Raw genomic sequence first — 21,879 nt, forward strand, 5'->3', positions numbered from 1 at the left:
CTGTTTTTTGTACACCATTTAGATACATGTTTAATATATTAAGCAGTATAAAAATTAAATAATCATTTAATCAATGTTTTATGATGCAGCAGGATAGATACATTTTTGTATATAAATAAAAGGCAATTTTGCTAGACATTAATGTAAGAAACTGAGCCTTGGATGAAAGAGCTGGACCCAGGGACTGTAGAAACAAGGCTGGAACGTGAATGTGTGTGCGCAAAGGAATCCCAAACTTCAAAAATGGGGAGTAAATCATTCTGCAAAAGTAGCCTGATCATATCACAAAAACAGATGCATCAGCCTTTTGGGAGCTGGAACGAGAGTTGAGAACCTTAAGGGAGGCAGATCTTTGCATTGACCAAACTGCTTCCTTTTTTTGTTTTGGAGCTCAGGCCTTTATATTAAGTTCTCCAGATTGGTTGCTATTTTTTGTAAGCCTGTCAAAACTTGTCTATCCGTCTCTATGAACTGATTCATACAAGTGTAGATCACTTTCTTTATGGAAGAGGAAACCCATGCAATAAAATGGACAGGTAGAGAGAAAGGCATGGTAAATCCGCTCCTGAAATGTCCTTTTCATTGTCTTTCCATGGTAAACTCTAGATCCTGATAACTCAGTTGAACTTCCTTCCCTTAAAAAGTATTACATGTTGCAGTTGACATGTGATGACCACGCCCTTCTAGGAATACATTGGCCTCAGTGCTAATTGCATATTCTAACTACTAAAGTTCTAGAAGTTCCTATACCAACAGCTGTGCTGACTGGGGCCACAGGTTGCCCATTCCTGATCTACAGCCTATGTTAAATAAACCAATCTACCTGCCCCTCATCAATATGTGCTTTTCAAGGTGCACATGTTTTCTCTAATTGACAAGCCTTATTCAAAACACTAAATGCTGTTGCTTAGCAATTTCACATAGCGTGCATTCCAGTCTGTACATGTGTTCTTTTTGTTGCTCTCTGCTTTCCACTTTGGTATCTGCAAAGCTGCTATGTGTGTCTGGCTTCAGATGGCAAAGATCAGGACCTTTTCTGCACTCAGTTTTTACCATGCATGTGTCAATACGCCAGATTTGAGACGACTGATGTGCACCAAAAATGAATGGGATCAATTTTTCCACTGTAAATGGTTCAAAGAAGACTGAAATGCATAAGCTCACAGTTGCATAGGTTACTTGTGAGTGGAACCCAGTGATCATCTGTCCCCATGTCAGACTCAATTGTTTCATTTTTCCAAGAGACTAAAGAATGGTCACTCAGGAAAGGTGATCTATAAATAAATGCTGTCCACATATCAACATCCAGGTGAGTTGCCATGGCCTGGTTCATTACATTTCAGTACTTCATATATAAGGCAGCTGATTGAATGTGGCAAACAAATGAGAGAAGAATTGATGATAATGTGGAGTCAGTCTGAGTGGTGATGCTGTTGGGGAGGATCAAAAGGGAAGGCTGGGGTGGGGAGAGAAGCAGCTTCATCTTGGACATGTTGAGTCTGAGATGGTGATGACAACAGTATCAGGCAAGCAGGTAAAGACATGCGGGATTGGATGGAAGGAGAGAACTCTGAAGTGGAGAGGTATACCTGGGCGTCATGAACAAGTACATGGGTCAGGTTAGGAAGCCTCTGGGCTCTGGGATCCTAACTAGGTCTGGCACAGGTCCCAAATTCCCCCAAAACCACTTACAACATTGGGTAGAGGTGCAGCAGCCAGTGAGCAAAGCAGGAATGGCCTTGAAGACTCTCAAGTGAGGCTTGCTGTCACTGCTTGTCAGTGGCGACTTCAAGCCTGCTGGGTTTGGCTGCACTACAAACTTTCCATTGGATGAAAATAGGGTTTAAAGTTGGCACTGGTCCGCATTGACTTCAAGCAGTTCTAGGACCTTCATTTGCAGTGTGACATGAATTCAAACCACACTACAAACCACAGAGAAAAAAATGTGTCCCACCTGTCAAAATGGTCCCCCATGGGTGGAGAATCCAGGATCCAGTCCAGAGCTGCAAAAGGTTCTCCACAGATGAAATTGGTAGTTTGGATGCAACACTAAGCCATGGTTTGTTATAGCCATGGTTTGCTGAACAAGCTGGGATCTGGCTAGCAAGTGAGCAAAGAAGATATCATTTGCTTTCCCCCACCACCTCTGCGAGTACACAGCTGCAATCCCAAATGCCTCAGTGGTATTTGAGGACCAGCACAGCCTCACTGCATCACCAGTTATCAGAGGCAAAGGGATTTGTGAAGCTTCTCAGATGGATTCTCAGCAACACAGCATCAGCTCAGAGGGAAATCTCCATGCCACTTTTGTCTTTAGTGAATACCCAGCAGAACCAGACAGCTCTTGTTCAATTTCTGGCTCCTGAGAGAACCTCGGATGTGCAGATCAATGCTCACAACTTTACATCATGTAAAGTGAACTATTTCCATGGACATTTTTATGCCTGCAAACATTAGTGTCTGTATTGCACCTGGAAATAATTGAAGCCAGCAACTGTTTGAGATCCAGTCCCTACTTTCCACTCCTCTAGACCCTTCCCTCAACATCTGTGCCCACGATTGAACTGAAGGCACACACTTTTGGTTCATTAAGCTGCTTGATTGATGAGCAAGGAAAACAGCTGAAAGCAATAACTTTTGTTAGGGTGTAACAGAGACTTGAAAGCCAATGCCAGAAACCAGGAAATGTGATACTAAGAAGCAGCAATTTGCTTCTTAAAAAGTACCGGTATACATAGTCAATATGTAGGACTATTGGCACTGCTGTGTTCAAGTTCTCTGTCAGCTTTCTATGTCTATGTTGCATTTCATCCCATCCCACGAGGACAGTTTGTTTTTCTTGCCAAATTATGGCTCTAGCGTTTTCAAATCCAGAAGTTTCCTTCTTTCATGGGAATGCCATATGGTACTAGGGCACAGAGCTGGCTCTAACTGAGCTTCTTGATATTTGCTTGGATGGAATAATGTATTTTACTGTCAAGTTGGATAATTAAACTACTAAGCAGGTCTCAGTATTCATGCAGTATACATTTTTCTAGAGACTTGTGACCAAGCACGCACAATGCACCCATTTATGTTTTGGTAAGTATCAAGTTTTAAAGCCAAGTAATAAGACGAAAAGAATCTAGGGCAAATAAAATCCGTATAAAAAGTTAGCTTATTCAGCACGGTAAGCTTGCCATGTTTTTCGTTTTTTAAAAATCAAACACTAGTCATTGTGTCTGGTTTCGTCATACAAGCTGAACATTTGAAATTACCTGGTAATGGATTTCCAATTTCCAACTTATCTGTACTGGGAAGATTGTTCTGGCTAAATAGAAATGTCGCCTTATTTGAAAAATGACCTCTACAAAAGACTGGTAGCAATGAGTGGCTCGGTATCCAAATGCTGCAACAAGAATTGCATATTAAGAGTGTAATGAAACGAACAACAGTTTGGGAAATGTTTTGTAACATAGCTGCCTGCATTTTTGCTCCCCCCTTTTTTTTAAAGATATGCATTGTACTGGAAGAAAAGATTCTCAGAGCAGCCCATTACAGACTTCTGTTGTGTGATAAGAACAAATTCTGAAGCAGCTTTAGGTGAGTGTGTTGTTAATGTAGTCTGCACAGGCCTGGTTTGCAAAATTCCCCACAATCTGCCATTGGACCACCAATTTTGTTGGGACACTTTTTGCTGAACTGTATCAGATGCTGAAGCACTCTTGTTTGTGGGCTTGAGTTCAACAGATTATTTGATTCACTTTAAAATACAAAGAGTGAGTGTCTAGCATTATATCTTGGACTATAAGCTTGTGGGCAATGCCTGTGTTGATTTTTGTACATCTTGCATGCATCATCATCTATACTTGGGGCCAAACGAAGGATGATTATGATCAAATGTTAGGGAAGGAGCCCTCTGCCTTAATATTATAGATATTCCCATACTAGTTATAATATTTCTGAAGTGCTCCATTTCACTGATTAGAGGTTTATAAGGGTGGCTATCGTAGCTGTGACTGTCAAATAAAATTATAAACCTCTAAATAACTGCTATGAGACACAATCAGTTTGGCACCTTGCTTCTGGCCTAGCATCAGGTATTCATTTAAAAAAAAGGAGAGAAAAATCTTGGCAGTTGTAGAATGCAGTTCAGCTTTAGGAAATGGAGAGTCTAAAGAAAAAGAGGCATAACAAGGGCTTCAGGCATTTTAAACTGATGCTGGTTCCTTTACCTGTCTCCCCGGAAGATTGGGGTGAGAAGACCAGTTCAGCCTGTTCTGAGTACAAAGTCAGAATGCAGGTTTTTTTTCTTTTTCTTTTGGAGAATTCTTTCCATACCAGGCAGTGTGAAGCATTGGTGTACAGTTAATCCCTTAATGTATGAAATATGCAGAGACTGCATTTGGATGTTACAGTAAACCATGGGTTCTGAAGCTGGCTTGTTTCAACAAACTATAGCTAATATTTATCACAGGTAAGGATTGAAAGTAGTTATAAACTGTGGCTAATAAAAATGAAATGGAAACCTTCAGATTTCTTCATGGAGTAGTAATTGGGAGGGGTGTTTATTACACCATGGTTTATTGTGACATTTGAGCGCAGCCAGACACGAGACCTGGGGCTGATTTACCTTGTTCCAGTAAAATCTACCGGCATACCCTGGTGGGCTTCTCTATATTCATGGATTTGCTTCTGGCTGAAGCACAACTGCCAACATGACTAGGAAATTTCTGAACAGACCCCTTAGAAAGAACATTTGTCTTAAATGGATAGAATTACCACTTGCATCTTTCTCCCTCTCTCTGTGGCTTAATATAACTCAAACCTGTATTACATAAAAAAGCTTAATGTATCGACCTAAGTGTTCTCCTGACATTTGATCTGTAATCTTTTAACAGAGCAACAAGACAATTACTTCCTTTTATGTGATGCTTTGCCTGAAGACAGAACACTGAGGGAGAAACTTCAGCAACAAAGGCTGGTAAGGTGGTCTTGCATGTGACCATCCCGAAGCAGGAAATGAACTGCACAAAAAATGAGGATTTAATTTAATTTCCAGGTTTCCTCTTTCAGTAATAATGAAGTTGATCCTCAACAGGTAACAGTTCCAGAAAGCTCAGTAGGACTTACTTCTTTAAAGCGGATCCTCCAAGTGTCCCTATTTTCCAGGGACAGTCCCTGATTTAGAGAAGCTATCCCAATTTCTGATTCGATCCCGGAATGTCCCACTTTTTTTAGGATGTCCCTATTTTCATTGGATAAATGTTGGAGGGTATGGAGTTTTCGACCCCGGAGCCATCTGTAGACAGCCCTGTATAGGGAAGTTTTTTAAATGTTTAATGTTTTATTGTGTTTTTATATATGTTGAAAGCTGCCCAGAGTGTGTGGGGCAACCCAGTCAGATGGACAGGGTATAATAATAATAATTAATAATGGAATGGGACGTCCCTATTTTTATCGGAGAAATGTTGGAGGGTATGTTTAAAGGTGTGCTGAAAATTACTCAGAAGAATCCAATGATGCAGTTTTGAATGCAAAGTATATGTCATGTGTAGTGTAGTGGTTAAGAGCAGTAGTCTCGTAATCTGGCGAACCGGGTTTGCTTCCCCGCTCCTCCACATGCAGCTGCTGGGTGACCTTGGGCCAGTCACACTTCTCTGAAGACTCTCAGCCTCACTCACCTCACAGAGTGTTTGTTGTGGGGGAGGAAGGGAAAGGAGAATGTGAGCTGCTTTGAGACTCCTTAGGGTAGTGATAAAGCGGGATATCAAATCCAAACTCCTCTTCTTCTTCATATGTTTGTCTGCAATAGTAAAGATTCTTTACCTGGGATTCTGATCTCTCCGCAGCACTGCCCAATCCTACTTAGTGACCCTGTTATCAATAAATCTCTGGTCTTCCTTCAACAAAAGAATTGTAGAAATCCACCAGCTGAGCATTCCCAGAGGCAGCTGAATGTGTTTATCAGCCATGGCTTCTTATTTGCAGAGCTATCCAACATCAGAAGCAGCAAAATAAATAGGAACCTCTTGAAAGGGGGGCAGCAGCTAGATAAAGGTCCTTCTGTTCCTGTTGCTCTCTTTGAACTGATTCACACATGCATATATCTCTGAGTTTCTAGGGCTCTTGCCATCTTATCGCTTAATGACTCAACAGCTGAAGGGGAGGCACTGTCAGTGACAGTTCAAAAGCAGGCCTTTCAAACCTTGCTGTGGATCTTGCATAAAGCAAGCCCTAAAATGGCACCTCCGCGGTGAAACTTTCTTCTCGTTAAGTTGTTTTGGAGATGTGAAAGCTGCCTGGGAGGTGTGTGTTCTTTCACACATACCGAGTCCACCACTTTTTGCAGCTGCCGAGAAGCAGGCATGCATAGGTAAGCTCAACCTGCAAAGTAGTTCTAGCAGGTTGTCTGATTTCCTCAAAAATAAACCAATTGCCAGAACAACTCAAGCTTACCATAGAGGGGTAGCCAATGCAGTGGCCTTTAGGTGTTGCTGATTACGGCTTATGATTTCTTTAGTCATTGGTCTATTATTGTTAAGCTGCCTGTTCCTCTGCTGAGGTGCTTACGGGGTGTGAGGGTGAAGAAATAGGGATCTTTTTTAAAAAAAAGATGACTTGTTTAGTTTCATAGCCCTGGGGCACCAAACAACTGTTTTTTCCCGGTGATATAGAATGTGTTGAGGGTTTTTAGTTCTACAACATTTTAAATCTTGAGCTCTTTATATCTCCTGTGCGGTGAGGAGAAACCTAAGTATCTTCAAGTTCCAGTTCCCTCACTCTAGGTCTTCCGTTACTTGTGTAAAATATAAATGATTTCTTGCTTCAATCTCTCTCGTGGAAAAGATACACCTAGACTCTCTTAACTCAGTTCTCTTGTCTGAAGCAATATGCAGCTTCATACTATGAACACTCAGCAGTAAAATGCAGCTTTTATTTAAATTGGAGGAGAAAATTCCTAGAAATAGATACAAAAATGGTTTTTTTAAGTGTTCTGAGAGACCTGTTAGGAATATATGATAAAATGTTTTGCTTTGGTTTAAGGCTTAAACCTATATTATTTAAGGTAAAAAAAATTTTTTTGCTCCTTTTATTCACACGGGTGCACCTATACATCAAGGAGCCATTGATGATCATATTGATTTATCGAGGCTAAAATCTTTTCGTTATACAGACTGAGTCCATCAATCCTTGTGTCATCCAAATTCTCATTTTGGGAGGTGCAAATACATTTTCTCCAGTTTTCATTTGAACTGCACTGGATTAGACCAGCCTTCAGGTCTTCCTGTTTTGCCTGTTACTCTTCCTTCATGCTGTGTGAACATTTGAACCTAATCGCCGGCAAGAAAACCATGTTTTCAAATGAATCAAGTGCCTGTGTTGCTCATTAGCTGATAATGAGAGACAATGGAAAACTGCTAGGAATAATTTACAATGAAGCTATTTTCAAAAACGAATGTGATTGCATGTGTTGTATTTCTTCCTGTTCAACAGAGAGAGAATCTGGAGCAACAGCAGCGAGAGAGAAATGACACAGACTTTCGCGGTGCATGCATGTTCTGTGATAAAGAGTTTACTGGTAACAGGTTAGCGATGAATGTTTGACTACGCGTTTTCATCCTCGTGAACATCCCAATCCTATGCAGATGGGGGAAATGGAAATGTCACTATAAGGCTTTGGTACTGATGTGGCTGTAGCAGCATTTTATAACTGGCAAAATGTTAGCCCAGTGTAAGAAAAGTGCTGGTGGAAAGACCAAAGGGTCCATACAGTCCAACATCCCATTTCACACCTGCCCATCAACTAACTAAGGCAGTGGTGGAGATTTTGTAGTCCAGCTACATCTGGAAGGTCACAGCCACTCTCATCCCTGATGATTGGCCATGCTGACTGGGGCTGATGGGTTTTGGAGTCCATGAGCAACTTGGGGGAGGCACAATGCTTTGGAACAAGGATTTAGCCATCATGACTAATGGCTATTGATAGATCTGTTGTCCATGACTTCATCTCCTTCCGAAGTCTTGCAAGCCATTGGCCATCGCATCATGTGCAATGAAATCCATAAAAGAAGAAGCGTATTCTTTTGTTTTGCCCGTCCTGAATCAAAGTCATTAGTTGACTATGCCATTAGTTGACATGGGCACACGGCTCACCTTCGGTCTGACATACCATGGTTGTTGGACCAGAACTGTTGTGTATGAATTAGTGGATCTGTGAATTAGTGGATCTCAGCGGCCTGCTTTGCACATCACTTTAAACCACAGTTAGGCTTAACTATACTGTCAAGGTGTTGTGCAGTATACTGGGCTAAAATCTTGGACACATTGCCATGGTTTGACTTGGTATCATGTCTGAACCTGGGTTTGTGGCTTGTCTCTCAAAATAAACCACAATCCATAACCAAGATTTTTTGCCCATGGTTTTAGCCCTGGGCATCAGCATGCTGCACATTCATCTTTAAAACATAGTTAACCGTGTGCAAACCAAGCCCATCACACATTTTAGTGGTGGGAATATTCTCCTCTTCTAGCTTTGCATTGGCTCTTTCTCATCACGTACCTGGTTCTAAACAATGAATTTGATTTATGTACTTGTTTTGCATGCCAAGGTCCTTTCCTTTTTTTAAAAAAAGGTGTGTGGGTTTGTCTTGTGTTGCTACCACTCAGAAGGCACCAAGATGGACTGACTGGCACATGCCCATAGAAGCCTTCTTGGGTGTCTGCAGGATCCCTTCCCCAACCCTGGTATTAGGCCTGAAAGGATCGTTTTGTTGTAGCCAATAGACTAGGTTGGGAGGGGAGCCATGTTCAGTTTATCCAGTTTGCATAGGTGCCCCTGGGCACAAAAAGTTTGGCAACCTCTGCAAAGCGTTAATATATTCTCCCATTTCTACTGAAATCTACTCAAATGGTTCCCCCGGTGAGTAATTAGAGTATTGGTTAAAATTAGCAATTCTTTTTGGTTTCAAGCTGGCAGGTCAGGTTGTGAAATGCTGCAGTGAGGTGGCGATAAATCTGAGATGTAAATTTTCCCATTTAGTTACACACAACTGCTTTCGCTGCTGGGAAAGCTGCGCACAGTGCTGTAACTTATTCAGTGTTGGTTTTATAGGGGTGAAATCCACATTTTCTTCAGTTAAGTGGAAATAATTTGTCTAGCCGCAAAAAAAAGAAACAGTGCAGTTACTTAGTTGCGGTTTTATACTATTTTAAGTGTTCCGAGTACAGAGAGCCGCTTCAGAAAGACTCTTTGGGCTTTCTTCCTCTCTCCGTGTTGGCCTCTGCAGGGAAAAGAGGCACACTTACAAAGGGGAGAAAGGACATGTATTTTTAGTGATGCTCCTTAAACCATAGCACCAGCCTCTTTCTTCCCCCCACAACCCACCAACCCAAAGAGCCATGTTTTGAAGCTGCCGTGAAAGTATGTTAAAGGAACTAACGCTCTGCTTGAATTCTTCCTTTGTAGATCAGACCTTCTCAATCACATGGCAAACGATCATGCATTCAATGTTGGGCTGCCAGATAACATTGTACACTGTGAGGAGTTTTTGGAACTTCTACAGAAGAAACTAGACAGGTGCGCTAAGTAGCCGAGTTTACGGAAAGACTGGATATGATCATTGTAACAAATAAGTTAGTGTACACGAGAGACTCTGTATATTGTTTTGGGGGTTCTTCACATCATTATCTTCACCTAAACCATTCCTCTTTGAACCCAGGTCCCTGATATACATAGCTTTTGTATATCAGGATTGGAAAGAGCAGTAGTGTCATGTATACAGTGGTACCTCGGGTTAAGTACTTAATTCGTTCCGGAGGTCCGTTCTTAACCTGAAACTGTTCTTAACCTGAAGCACCACTTTAGCTAATGGGGCCTCCTGCTTCCGCCGCGCCACCAGAGCACGATTTCTGTTCTCATCCTGAAGCAAAGTTCTTAACCCAAGGTACTATTTCTGGGTTGGCAGAGTCTGTAACATGAAGCGTATGTAACCTGAGGTACCACTGTACAAAAATTTGGGATGCTTCCAGATGTGTGTTCATTGTGGAACCACTGCACTTTTTTACAAACATGGTTTGGTCTTCATCAAAATGCTTATCCCAAACCATACTTTCCTTGACATTAACCTGAATTTCCCCTTACCACAGAAAATCCAGTAAATAAAAACAACCCATTGTACATCCACAATCACTACTGGAAAGGAGGTGGGGAGGATGCTTCTTGCATTTATTTATTTTTTTAAAAAGTTTGGAATTAAATCAATAGTAAGGAGTAGCTTGATTATCTCCGAATTGTGTTTATGAAAAAAAGAGCTTGATGCATAGGTCCTTGAGTATTCCGAAGCAACTCGGTTGGTAGAAAATGGATTTTTAAGAGCTTATAAAAGGGAGCCTGGGAATTGAATAAGTAATATTGTTTCATAGTTCTATGGATGAATTAGCAATAAAAGTTGGAGATGGTCTCTAAATGCAATCCCTGACCAATTCCTGAAGGCAGGAAATATGTGTGTGTGTGTGTGTGTGTGTTTGTGTGTGTGTGTGTGTGTGTGATGGTTGGAGAGAGGGCAGTATTTTTACTTACCAATGCAATATGCTAACATGTTAAAATGTTTTTCAAATCAGTTCAGTTACATTGATCTGTGAATCACGCATCCGCGCAAAGGGTCCTTGTGATTTTTGCTCAGGCAGCAGAATGAGATATATGGGAATCTGATAAATCAGCATTATATTAATGCCAAGCAGAGTCACTCTGCCCAAAGCTATCTGAAGCATGACTTACTAGGGTTCTTCCACACTGTAACAATCTTGCAATAAGCAATCTTTAAAATAATATTCTTGCCGTATTAAGTCAATCCATTTTTTCTGTGTTGAAGGGCATTTTAATCCAGTACCAATGATGCCAACAGCTAAATCTCAGTCTGTTGTGCTTGCAGTGGTTTATGCTTTGATTTTTTTTGTATTTTGTATTTTTGTTATTGCATAAATTTAGTTGTGTGTGTTTTTATATTCTTTGCTTCCATGGCTGCATAACTTGTTTATTCCAGTGTCAAATACTGTACAAGGATATAATACAGAAAATTTATAAAAGTGATTGTAAACATGTAAAAAAAATAAGCTCAGTAGTAGCAATAAATCAGCAGTCATATAAATTCTACAAAGCCAAACCACCAATAATTCCCAAAAAATGATTTAATTTTACATATTTACACTACATCAGTTGGCAGTGGTGGTTCCTTTAACACAAGGGATTAATGTGTTTTTTCTTTGGTAAGCCAATTCTATATCTGCTCTCCCCTTCCAGGGACAAATTTTTTAAATGGGTGGGGTCACCTACCTGTCAATCAACCAACCAACCAACCAACCAACCAACCAACCAACTGATGTTTGTCTTTTGAAAGTGCACTCCCATTGAGCCTTCAAGTAATCATAGAATCACAGAATTGTTGTTAGAAGAGTCTTCTAATCCAACCCTCTGCAAAGAAGCTATTTTTTGTCCAAGGTGGGGCTCGAACCCTCGACCCTGAGATTGAGTCTCGTGCTCTGCCAACTGAGCTATGCCAGCTCTTGCAGGGTGCTCCAAGATTATGAAGCAGTTTGCATCGAAACAGCTGCTGAAAAAGAGCGCTAACACATGCCTTAAGCCTTCTAATTCAGCATATGCTCCTGAAAACCTCGGAACTGCCTGAATCGGCAGGGGGGGGTGTATCTTGCTCTCTATAAATTTATCTAACCGTGCTGTCTCAGAGTAAGCTGCTGTCATCATAGTCACTTGAAGTAAGTGGCTGGTTCCTTACAGTAATGTCCCTAGCACCAGTTTGTAATTTTATTTATTTACTTTTAATCTTAGCTTGCAGTGTTTGTACTGTGAAAAAACCTTTCGAGATAAGAACACGCTCAAGGACCACATGAGAAAGAAGCAGCATCGCAGAATCAATGCCAAAAACAGAGAATACGACAAATTTTATATCATTAATTATCTGGTAAGTTGATGTACAGTCATACCTCGGGTTACAGACACTTCAGGTTGCACATTTTTGGGTTGCGCACCACACCGCACCGAACCCGGAAGTACCAGAATGGGTTACTTCTGGGTTTCGGCTCATGTGCAAAGCACTAAATCGCACTTTGCGCCTGCGCAGAAGCACCGAATCACGACCTGCACGTGTGCAGACACAGCGCTGCAGGTTGCGAACGTGCCTCCCACACGGATCACGTTCGCAACCTGAGCATCCACTGTATATGCAACTCTTATTTGACTGACAGTGCGATCCTCTATATGTAAACTCATTTTTTTAGTTCACTGGGACTTCCTGCCTAGTAAGAATGTCTGAAATTGCAGCCTGATTTGCAAATTGTATGCATGATGCCATCAAACTGAAGCAGGTTTAAGTCTCACCAGTTTTAAATCAATGGGATGCAAGTGCTTTGCCGGCTGGGGAGCTTGACAACGATACCAGGAAAGGTTCTAGAACAGATAATTAAACAGTCAGCCTGTGAGCAATTGAAAAAGGGTGCTATGATTACTAAAACCCAGCATGGGTTTCTCAAAAACAAGTCATACCAGACAAATATCTCTCTCTCTCTCTCTCTCTCTCTCTCTCTCTCTCTCTCTCTCTCTCGTAGAGTTAAAAGCTTGGTAGATCAGGGAAATGCTGCCACATAGTATATCTTGATTTCTGTAAGGTTTTTGACCAAGTCTTTCATGATATTCTTTCGGAGAATCTGGTAAAATGTGGAGTGCATGAGGTAACTGTTGCTCTTGCTTGTTCTTTGGCCATGTTCTGCAAGACGAAGTGACAAAATGAGCATTTCATTGTGGCCAAGAAACGGAAATGCCTCTTTCCGCCAAGGCGAATGGGCATGTTTTTAAATCCACCCCCCAAATGTTAATAATGAGGGGGAGACAGGTCAACACCAACAAGGCCTCCCCTACTGGTCATAGGGCCCAGGATGGTGGATACTGAGGAATGCTTTTTAAGTTCTTTGGTCCCAAGGCATTGGAGGTGTTATACTGCAGTGCTAACATTCTGATATCCGGTATCTCACTGGCATTTCACTAAGGCTGAATTAGTTTCCCAGCCACTATTAAAGCTTTCCCTTTCTCTTTAACTGAATGTGGACTGACATAATTGAAATGACAGATGTGTAGCCTCTCTCGTTCATTATTGCACACCCTGAAGCGTTTGGAGGTCATGAACCAGCTCTTCAAAACCATGTTTGATTTTTCTAAGAAGACGGAAATGTAATGCTATTGCCTTACAAGAGTGTTTTTATTGGGCAGTAAATATTGTATAAAACTCAAGAGTTACTGTAATAGCAGTAATAATTTTTCTAGTATTGCCTGTGTACTAGAATTTCACTTAATGGGATTATTTGTGCCTTATGGCTAGGAGATCCTGTGTGCTAGTTACTCTAAAGTAGTTTTCTGTGTCACAGTTTATTGTTGTTGTTGTTCATTAAATTTATATTTTGCCATTCATTGGAAGATTACAAGGCAATTTACAAATTTACAAGTTTAACTGGCCTGGCTTGCTTTAAGCCTGTCTGAGGGGCTATTCACAAAGTTTAGGTGTGTTTGCAATATGCCAGGACACAGAAGTAAGTCTGAGGCTTGTGTAACACACACCAACCACATGGAATAAGAAGAGGTAAATGAGCATGGGGGAAGGAGGGGATTGCCTGGCCCTTGGGCTCACCCTTCTGCCATACTACATGAGTGCCTGTGTGCCTATGCAGATAATGAAATGGTCCTGTTAATACAGTGGTACCTCGGGTTAAGAACTTAATTCGTTCCGGAGGTCCATTCTTAACCTGAAACTGTTCTTAACCTGAAGCACCACTTCAGCTAATGGGGCCTCCTCCTGCTGCCACGCCGCCGGAGCATGATTTCTGTTCTCATCCTGAAGCAAAGTTCTTAACCCAAGGTACTATTTCTGGGTTAGCGGAGTATGTAACCTGAAGCGTACGTAACCCGAGGTACCACTGTAAAGACTTTTAATTCCAGTAGTGGAGAGCAAGCCCAAGCCATTGGGCAGTTTGCTTCTGTAATTCTCCTGCAATGAACTTGTTGAAAGAGGTAAAATTCCCCGTTGCTTTCGGTATAGCTGGAAATTACTTAAAACCTGATGTAGCCTAAAAAATCTAAAGCTTTTGTTTATTCTAAACTTGGGGTCACTTGATACCATTAGGTAAAAAGGTAAAAAAGGTAAAGGACCCCTGGACAGTTAAGTCCAGTCAAAGGCGACTATGGGGTTGCGGCGCTTATCTTGCTTTCAGGCCGGCGTTTGTCCACAGACAGCTTTCCGGGTCATGTGGCCAGCATGACTAAACCGCTTCTGGCGCAGTGGAACACTGTGGCTGAAGCCCGAGTGCACGGAAACGCCGTTTACCTTCCCGCTGCAGTGGTACTTATTCATCTACTTGCACTGGTGTGCTTTCGAACTGCTAGGTTGGCAGGAGCTGGGACAGAGCAACAGAAGTTATCCCATTGCAGGGATTTGAACCTCCGACCTTCTGATTGGCAAGCCCAAGAGCTTAGTGGTTTAGACCACAGCGCCACCCGCGTCCCCACTTGATACCATTATATTGTAAGTGGTTAGGGAAGAGAACTCTTCCTCTACCACCCCTTTCCCACCCCTATTTATTAGCTTTTCATTAAAAAGCTAGCTGCTCGATATGACTACTTTCATGGGAGGCCGCGTGGTACTGTGGTGGGTGGGTGTGGTGAGAGAGGTGTTAATGTGAGGTACCGGTAGTTATCTCACTATTCTGGTAACATTAATGAATCTGGCTGCCGCACTTGGAGAGTTTACCCTCGAGAGTAGCATCTCTGAATTAATTACAGGATCCAAATTCCCTAATCTGTACTGACATCTTGTTACAGGCTGTTCTAACAAATGTACAGTGGTACCTCGCAAGACGAATGCCTCGCAAGACAAAAAACGCGCAAGACGAAAGAGTTTTTCATTTTTTGAGTTGCTTCGCAAGACGAATTTCCCTATGGGCTTGCTTCGCAAGACGAAAAACGAAAACGTCTGGCAAGTTTGTTTCCTTTTTCTTAAAACCGTTAATACCCTATGGGAAACCATGCTTCACAAGACGAAAAAACTCGGAAGACGAAAAAACTCGCAGAACGAATTAATTTCGTCTTGCGAGGCACCACTGTATGTCTGTGCGCCGTTTACCTGACACGTTGTAGCAGCTTTGATGGAGCTATGGGACTGGTCTTTTTGTGTTTGTGTGTGTGTTTTCATTTGCTATAAAATATTGCAATGGGGTCGTCGTAGATTTGTAAGACTCCATTTTAATCTCTTGTCTCCATGACTTTTCTGTTTTATTATTTAATAAGGAACAAGGGTAGGACAGGCCAACATACCTAGAAGTGGTAATAACAAACACTGTGTCTGAAGGGCCTACAATGTTGTGTGAATAAGGCGAAAACCCTTTAAAGTAAAATGCCACCTGGCTACTCCTGATCTAAGCACTAGCTAATAATACACTTAGCATTAGAGTAGCTAGATGGTGTTTTACTATTATTTTAAACATTTCCCCTTACTCCTCAGCGTTGTAGCTCCTTCGAACATAATGGCCCTTCTGTCTTCCCCACCCCCAGAAAAAAACATGCATTGCCAGAAAAAAGATATAAAATAAAAGTGGGTCGTATCTGTGGCACTCCAACTTACCCAGGGTCACATCTTGACAGAGAGTCAGAATTTTAACATAATCCAGCCCAGTATTAGATTTCGTGTCAGGCTATGTGCTCAAACAATGTTAAAGGTGGCACAGACATAATTCTGTCAATTTGGCCCTAGAAATCTTCATTATATATATATATATATATATATATATATATATATATATATATATATATATATATAAAATTAAATATTTATTGTATTTATTTATTACCTGATATATACACTACCCCTTGGAGGACAGTTGACCCTTCAAGGTAGTGTGCAAAATTACACAAAATATAACAATTTTAAAAACAAAATAAACATAATTTGTACTACCAAACCAGCCAGTTTAGACTTTTGTGGCGGCTAACAATAAAAATAAATAAAGAAATACATACATACATACATACATACATACATACAGTACATTCTCCCACAGTAAAACAACAGTATCTTAACTCTAACAAGCTATTACAAGGAGGCAAATGCTTTACTGAAAATGTGAAAATGTAAGACATGTAGGTGAAAACTTATTCCGACTGGTTTCGGGAACTGACTATTTTTAAGGATAGGAGTGGTGTGATGATCTGTATATTTTAACAGGTCTCATATACATATAGATACATACATATATACATATTAGTTCTATTAATGTTTGTTTTTTTAATTATTGCTTTCTTTTCTGTGTTTTAAGCTGTTTTTATTTTAGCTGTAAATGACCTTGAGTGGCCTCATTTTGAATTATTTACATCCACTGTCTAAGACTAAGACTTGGAGCATTGACTGTTGCTGAAGTATAATGGATTCACGTTTGCTCTGTGCATTTTTCTTTCCCCTCCAGGAATTTGGCAAGACCTGGGAAGAGGTTCAGTCCGAAGATGACAGAGAATTGTTGGACAACCAGGAAGAGTAAGAGTTGTATTTAAAGTTTAGAGTGGTGGGAAATCTGTTCTGCGGGCTTGGCAACATTATGTTGTAAAAAAAGTGGCATTCAGGGACAAAGTAGGTATGGCCAAGAATGTTGATGAATAGGATTTAATAGGATTTCCAGCGTTATTTAGTGTTTTATAGCAACCATGAGGAGCCATAGAAGATACAGTTCAACATGCTATGTATTCCCACCCCACTTATAATAATTTTGCATTTTAATGTATGTCCTTTGCAGTTAGGGCATAGCAATAAACTGCATGGACTACCCTTCTAAAGAAGCAGGGCCCACCATATTTCCCCAATTCTCTCATAACCCCCATGAGAGTCAGAAAACAAAGCAAAGGGGCAAGTCCCTAGGGGAGATAGCACAGAAAAGCTAGGCCCCAGTGCGCTACAAAATTTTGCAGCCGTTTTTTATTCCTTCATTAAAAGTTCTCAGAAATTTAGGGTTAGGGGTTGGAGAGGAAATGGGGGTTAAGAGGAGGTGAAACTGAGCCGCTGGGAATAAAATACAATTCCTTTTCTAGCTGTTATTTCGGAGCATGGCCACTAGCTAATGGTTTTGATTACTATAGAGATGGCATTGTCCAACTGCACACTGGAAGCAAACCAGCCTCTGTGGAAATGAAGTATTGCTTTACCTTGCACTTGTTCCTTACAAGTAAACACACCCATACCCTTCTGCAGTAGAGTGGTACCTTGGGTTAAGAACTGAATTCGTTCCAGAGGTCCGTTCTTAACCTGAAACTGTTCTTAATCTGAAGCACCACTTTGGCTAATGGGGCCTGCCACGCCGCCACCGCGCGATTTCTGCTTTCATCCTGAAGCAAAGTTCTTAACCCGAGGTAATATTTCTGGGTTAGCGGAGTCTGTAACCTGAAGCGTATGTCACCTGACGCGTATGTAACCCGAGGTACCACTGTACTTTGCATTGACATAACTGCCTGACAGTCTGTGAAGTTGATTCCCGTTTACTTTCATGTTGGATAAGTTGAAGCAGAATTGGGCCCCATGTCTGTAGCATCTCCATATCTTTCAGAAACCTTTGCAAATCACCAACTTCAACTGGCTTTTTGCACTGCTTTTTTGTTGTTGTTGTTGTTGCAGAGACTGGTCCGGCTGGGAAGAACATCCCGTTTGTGCAGTGTGCCTTTTCTGTGAAAAGCAAGCTGACACGACAGAAAAGCTCTATTCTCACATGGAGGTAAGAGGCTTGTTCTACTTTCTGTATTAGATCTTGCTTTGGAAAAGGGGGAGGATATAATTTGATAGCGTTCAGGTGCCCTGTTCTAGTTCAAAAACCCCCAACTGTTTTATGTCATTGTTCCACAACATGGTGCCTTCCAGATACTTTGGACTACAACTTCCATTCCTTAATCAGTGTGGTGTAGTGGTTAAGAGTGGTGGTCTTGCAATCTGGGGAACCGGGTTCGCGTCTCCGCTCCTCCACATGCAGCTGCTGGGTGACCTTGGGCCAGTCACACTTCTCTGAAGTCTCTCAGCCCCACTCACCTCACAGAGTGTTTGTTGTGGGGGAGGAAGGGAAAGGAGAATGTTAGCTGCTTTGAGACTCCTTTGGGTAGTGATAAAGCGGGATATCAAATCCAAACTCTTCTTCTTCTTCTTCTTAACATTATCTATGCCCACCAGGGCTGGTGGGAGTTGCAGTCCAAAATATCTGAAAACCACCATATTGGAGAAGGCTGCTCTGTACTTTATTAATTTCAGCAGAGAGAATGTTTTTGGCCACCTTTTAGCAGAGTTTAAAACTTTGCATTTATAATAAGGAAAGATTAGAATCATCATCAGCATCATACTGATTGGAGTCTTCTTGTACTCATGCTATGTTATTATTGGCAGGTGTAGTAAATAAATAAAAGATTTTAATGCATCTGGGACTGGGTACAATTTGTCCAGGCTTCTCTGATAAAACACAAAATGGAGAAGAAAATGAGAAACAACCCAGTGGGGACTGAAGAAGCTCAATGGGCAGAGAATACTGGCTGGCGGGGTGGGTGGGTGGGTGGGTGTAGCTTAGAGTCACTTGTACCCTGAACAGAAGCATGGCACACTGCAGCATTTTGTTGCAGGACCCCACTTGTAAAGGTTAGCATTTCAATAATCCACTTGAGAGACTTATATCCTACTTAGGTCTCTCTTAATAGGTCTATCTTAATAGAATATGCATGCTGAGTACTGAAAGCCTGACTTTCAATCCCTGGTGTTCACAGTTAACAAATTCCAAGGAGCAAGCTTGGCAAATACCATGCAGAGTAAAATAGCCCTCTGCTAGGTGGAACAGTAGTTTGATTTCCTGTGATGCTGCTTGTAACGTCCTAACAATAGTAGCATGAAGAATTTTCAGCAATCTTACAGCAGTAGTCCGTAGCCTGTAATCAAAGCAAACTTGCTAAGGTGTGCCTGTTCTTTATAAACTTCAGGTGTTTCCAATTTGAAAAATTCTTAATTATTCACAATTAGAAGCCCTTTTTCCTCTTCCCAAATTCCAGGAGGCTCATGGATTCGACCTGCTAAACATTAAGACTGAGCATGGTGAGTAAAAAGCATATACTGTATCAGAGACCTCTACCGCTGCTGGAAATGTGTCTTCTTAGAAGTTCAGGACCAGAAGTCAACCTATGTCACTCCCAAATGTTTCAGTTTTGACAGTTCTGACCTTTTCTGAATGTAAAAGGGTAGCATGAGATACATATGGTGGTTCTCAAGAAATCACTGTAGTAAGCAGATTGAGGACAGTATGTATTGTTCTTGTTCTGTTAGTGCAAGGATTTACTCCTGTGCAACAAAGCAGCCTGTGCTTCCCCTCACATGTGCTTCCTCCCCAAATCAGCTCTGGAGAATTGGGGGAAACCGCAGAAAAGATTTAGATACCTCCTTCCCCTGTTCCATCTTAAGACTATAACTAGACACACACTCCATGGGTCGAACATAAGCCAAAAAAAATGCTTTCTCCTTGCTCCCACTAACTCCCTCAATATTCTGTTTACCACCTAGCCCAATGAAGACTTCTTAAGAACTCAAAAGCTTGTTAGCTATTTTGTGGTATATTGATTGGCTTAATAAAAGTATTATCCTAATTTGGATTTATTTATTTTTTTAATGGGTCAAAATGGTTACCTTCACTGCTTGTGTCTTCCAGTCCCCCTTTCCTCCTGCACCTTAAAAAAAATAATACTTTTCTCTGCTAGGTTTGAATTTCTATCAGCAAGTGAAATTGTTGAACTTCATCAGAAGAGAGGTCCATCAGTGTCGATGCTACAGTTGCCAGGAGAAATTCCAATCGAAAAGGGAGTTGGTAAATCATATGGAAGAGGCCAGACATATAACACTTCTGCCAGCCAGATCCATGTGGGATCAGCCACAGTAAGAGTGTTTTCGTTTTTCTCCAGCGTTGTGCTCAGTGCATGATAGTGACCTGGTTTGCACGGCACAGTAAGCCAAACTTTAGCTTACAGAGTCCATGTGAATGTGCAGCCCCCCACCCACCAGAAAGGAACTCACAGCCACTTTGCTGCACCCCATATCTTTTTTACTGCCCTAAGAAAAATAAGCTTTGGCTTAATAGTGTGTCCTTTGAACCCAGACTTGTGGTTAAGTTCTCACTAACCATGATCTGTAGCCAAGAGCAAACCTTGGTTACAGGTTGTAATTAGTGCAGAGACAGCTTAACCATAAACACATTAAGCCAAACCTTGGCTAAGCTCAACACATCAGTAAAAAGTACTGGGGAGAGGAGCAAAGTATCTGGGAGCTCCTCTCCTGGAGCCTGCAAAGTCTCAGTAAGTCATAGTTTGACATACTGTTTCATGAGAACCATCTTAGTGTCTTGTAAATGAGACATGGATTCCACATTCTCTGCCCTTGCTGTACCATATGGGCCTGCTTTGTCTTTTCCGAAGACTTAATAAGTGTTATGCGTAGTATCTGATAGCCACATACCTTTTGAGTAAAAGGGCGATAGAACAGACTGCAATGTCCGCTTTGCTTGGGTATTCCCCAAGTGATATAATACAAGGAATGCAATATGCCCGTTGGTGAAAGTGAGCTGTCCTCAACCACAAATTTACATTTTCACTTTGGCTGTGAGTAACAGACCCAACTCCTGCCCTGCACCCAGAACTCACAGTGCAGTGAGTTGGATGGAACCAGGTCATTACTCCAAGCGGAATAAATCAAATACAGGGTGGATGTTTAGAAATAATATACAGTATTATTACCTTAAACAGACCATAAACTCCTGCTAAGATTTCTAATCACTAAATGTTTTGATTTATGTGGAAGAAAACATACTGTGCATATATTCTTGCCCATCCAGATATTGGGGCTGCTTCCCCAGCAATGTGGGGAGCAGTATTAGGAAACATGTTTAAATATTGCACTCATGTGGGAGGTCTCAAATTGTCTCTCTTTCCCATGCGATTGGCACCCGCCTACATGGTCGTAATATTCATATGCATACTCCACACTAGGCTTTGTCAGCTGGGATATGCAAACAGTAAGGTAATGCCATGTGGAAGCAGGACCAATGTCGCAAGTTAAAAGCATCTTTGTAAAGGGGACTTTTCAGTGACAAGGTATGACGCTGTTCTTCACTGTTCTTTCCAGGTATTATTTTCCTACCTATGAAAACGATACCCTTCTCTGTACGCTCTCGGACAGCGAGGATGAATTGACAGCTGAAAAACAGAAAGAGGATGTGCCTGTCATCAGCGAGGATATTTCTAACATAGAGGCTCTGAAACGGACGAGTGTGTTAAATCAACTTCTTTGTGAGGAGATAAATAATGGAGAACCTTGATAATTAAGTGAAGCATCTTTCTGAATACGCACTTTCCTCGCAAAGCAAAAGGTGATTTGGTAACTTTGACAGGCTGCAATAGACCCACTCTGAGTGAGAAGCTAAAAAAATAAATTAGAAACTAATCCTATGTTCTTATTTTAGCCTGACCCCCTCCTTTGGTAATTCTTCACAGAACTCTAGCCCAATGGTTGCCATCAATTTGATTTGAACTGATTTTATAATGAATCGATTTTAGAATGCTGTATTATTTTACTGTTTTAGCCGCTGTGAGCCTGGCTTCGGCTGGGGAGTGCAGGATAGAAATAAATTATTATTATTATTATTATTATTATTATTATTATTATTATTATTATTATTATTTATTATTGCAAGACAATGCACATTTACTGAGTCGATCTGCATTCAGTTAGGCTTGCTTTTGAGAAACCGTTTAGGATTGCAGCTATAGCGCTAGATACAGAATTAGTT

At 41.2% G+C, this 21,879-nt stretch overlaps 2 protein-coding genes across 2 annotated transcripts in view; both read left to right on the forward strand.

The window, feature by feature from the left end:
- The window catches only part of LSMEM1 (leucine rich single-pass membrane protein 1), a 101,664-nt gene that overhangs the window by 2,837 nt on the left and 76,948 nt on the right, over positions 1-21,879 (forward strand). The gene's annotated exons all lie outside the window — the stretch shown is intronic.
- Positions 3,290-21,533, forward strand: LOC310687889 (zinc finger protein 277-like). Its single transcript, XM_083463763.1, has 10 exons — positions 3,290-3,582; positions 4,881-4,963; positions 7,477-7,568; positions 9,449-9,559; positions 11,828-11,960; positions 16,501-16,568; positions 17,697-17,793; positions 19,100-19,142; positions 19,799-19,973; positions 21,216-21,533. Exons 3-10 carry the CDS (start codon positions 7,537-7,539, stop codon positions 21,406-21,408), a joined length of 852 nt encoding a protein of 283 aa, XP_083319889.1. The 5' UTR covers positions 3,290-3,582; positions 4,881-4,963; positions 7,477-7,536; the 3' UTR covers positions 21,409-21,533.

The sequence above is a fragment of the Podarcis liolepis genome (assembly GCF_965112155.1).
Source record: "Podarcis liolepis genome assembly, chromosome: 10".
In the NCBI taxonomy this organism is placed as follows: Eukaryota; Metazoa; Chordata; class Lepidosauria; order Squamata; family Lacertidae; genus Podarcis; species Podarcis liolepis.

Excerpts from the sequence above, each read along its gene's own strand:
- LOC310687889 (XM_083463763.1), top strand. The coding sequence starts at position 7,537 with ATGTTCTGTGATAAAGAGTTTACTGGTAACAG. Across the intron at positions 7,569-9,448 it reads AAAGAGTTTACTGGTAACAG|ATCAGACCTTCTCAATCACA; the intron begins GTTAGCGATGAA and ends CTTCCTTTGTAG. Across the intron at positions 19,974-21,215 it reads TCCATGTGGGATCAGCCACA|GTATTATTTTCCTACCTATG; the intron begins GTAAGAGTGTTT and ends TGTTCTTTCCAG.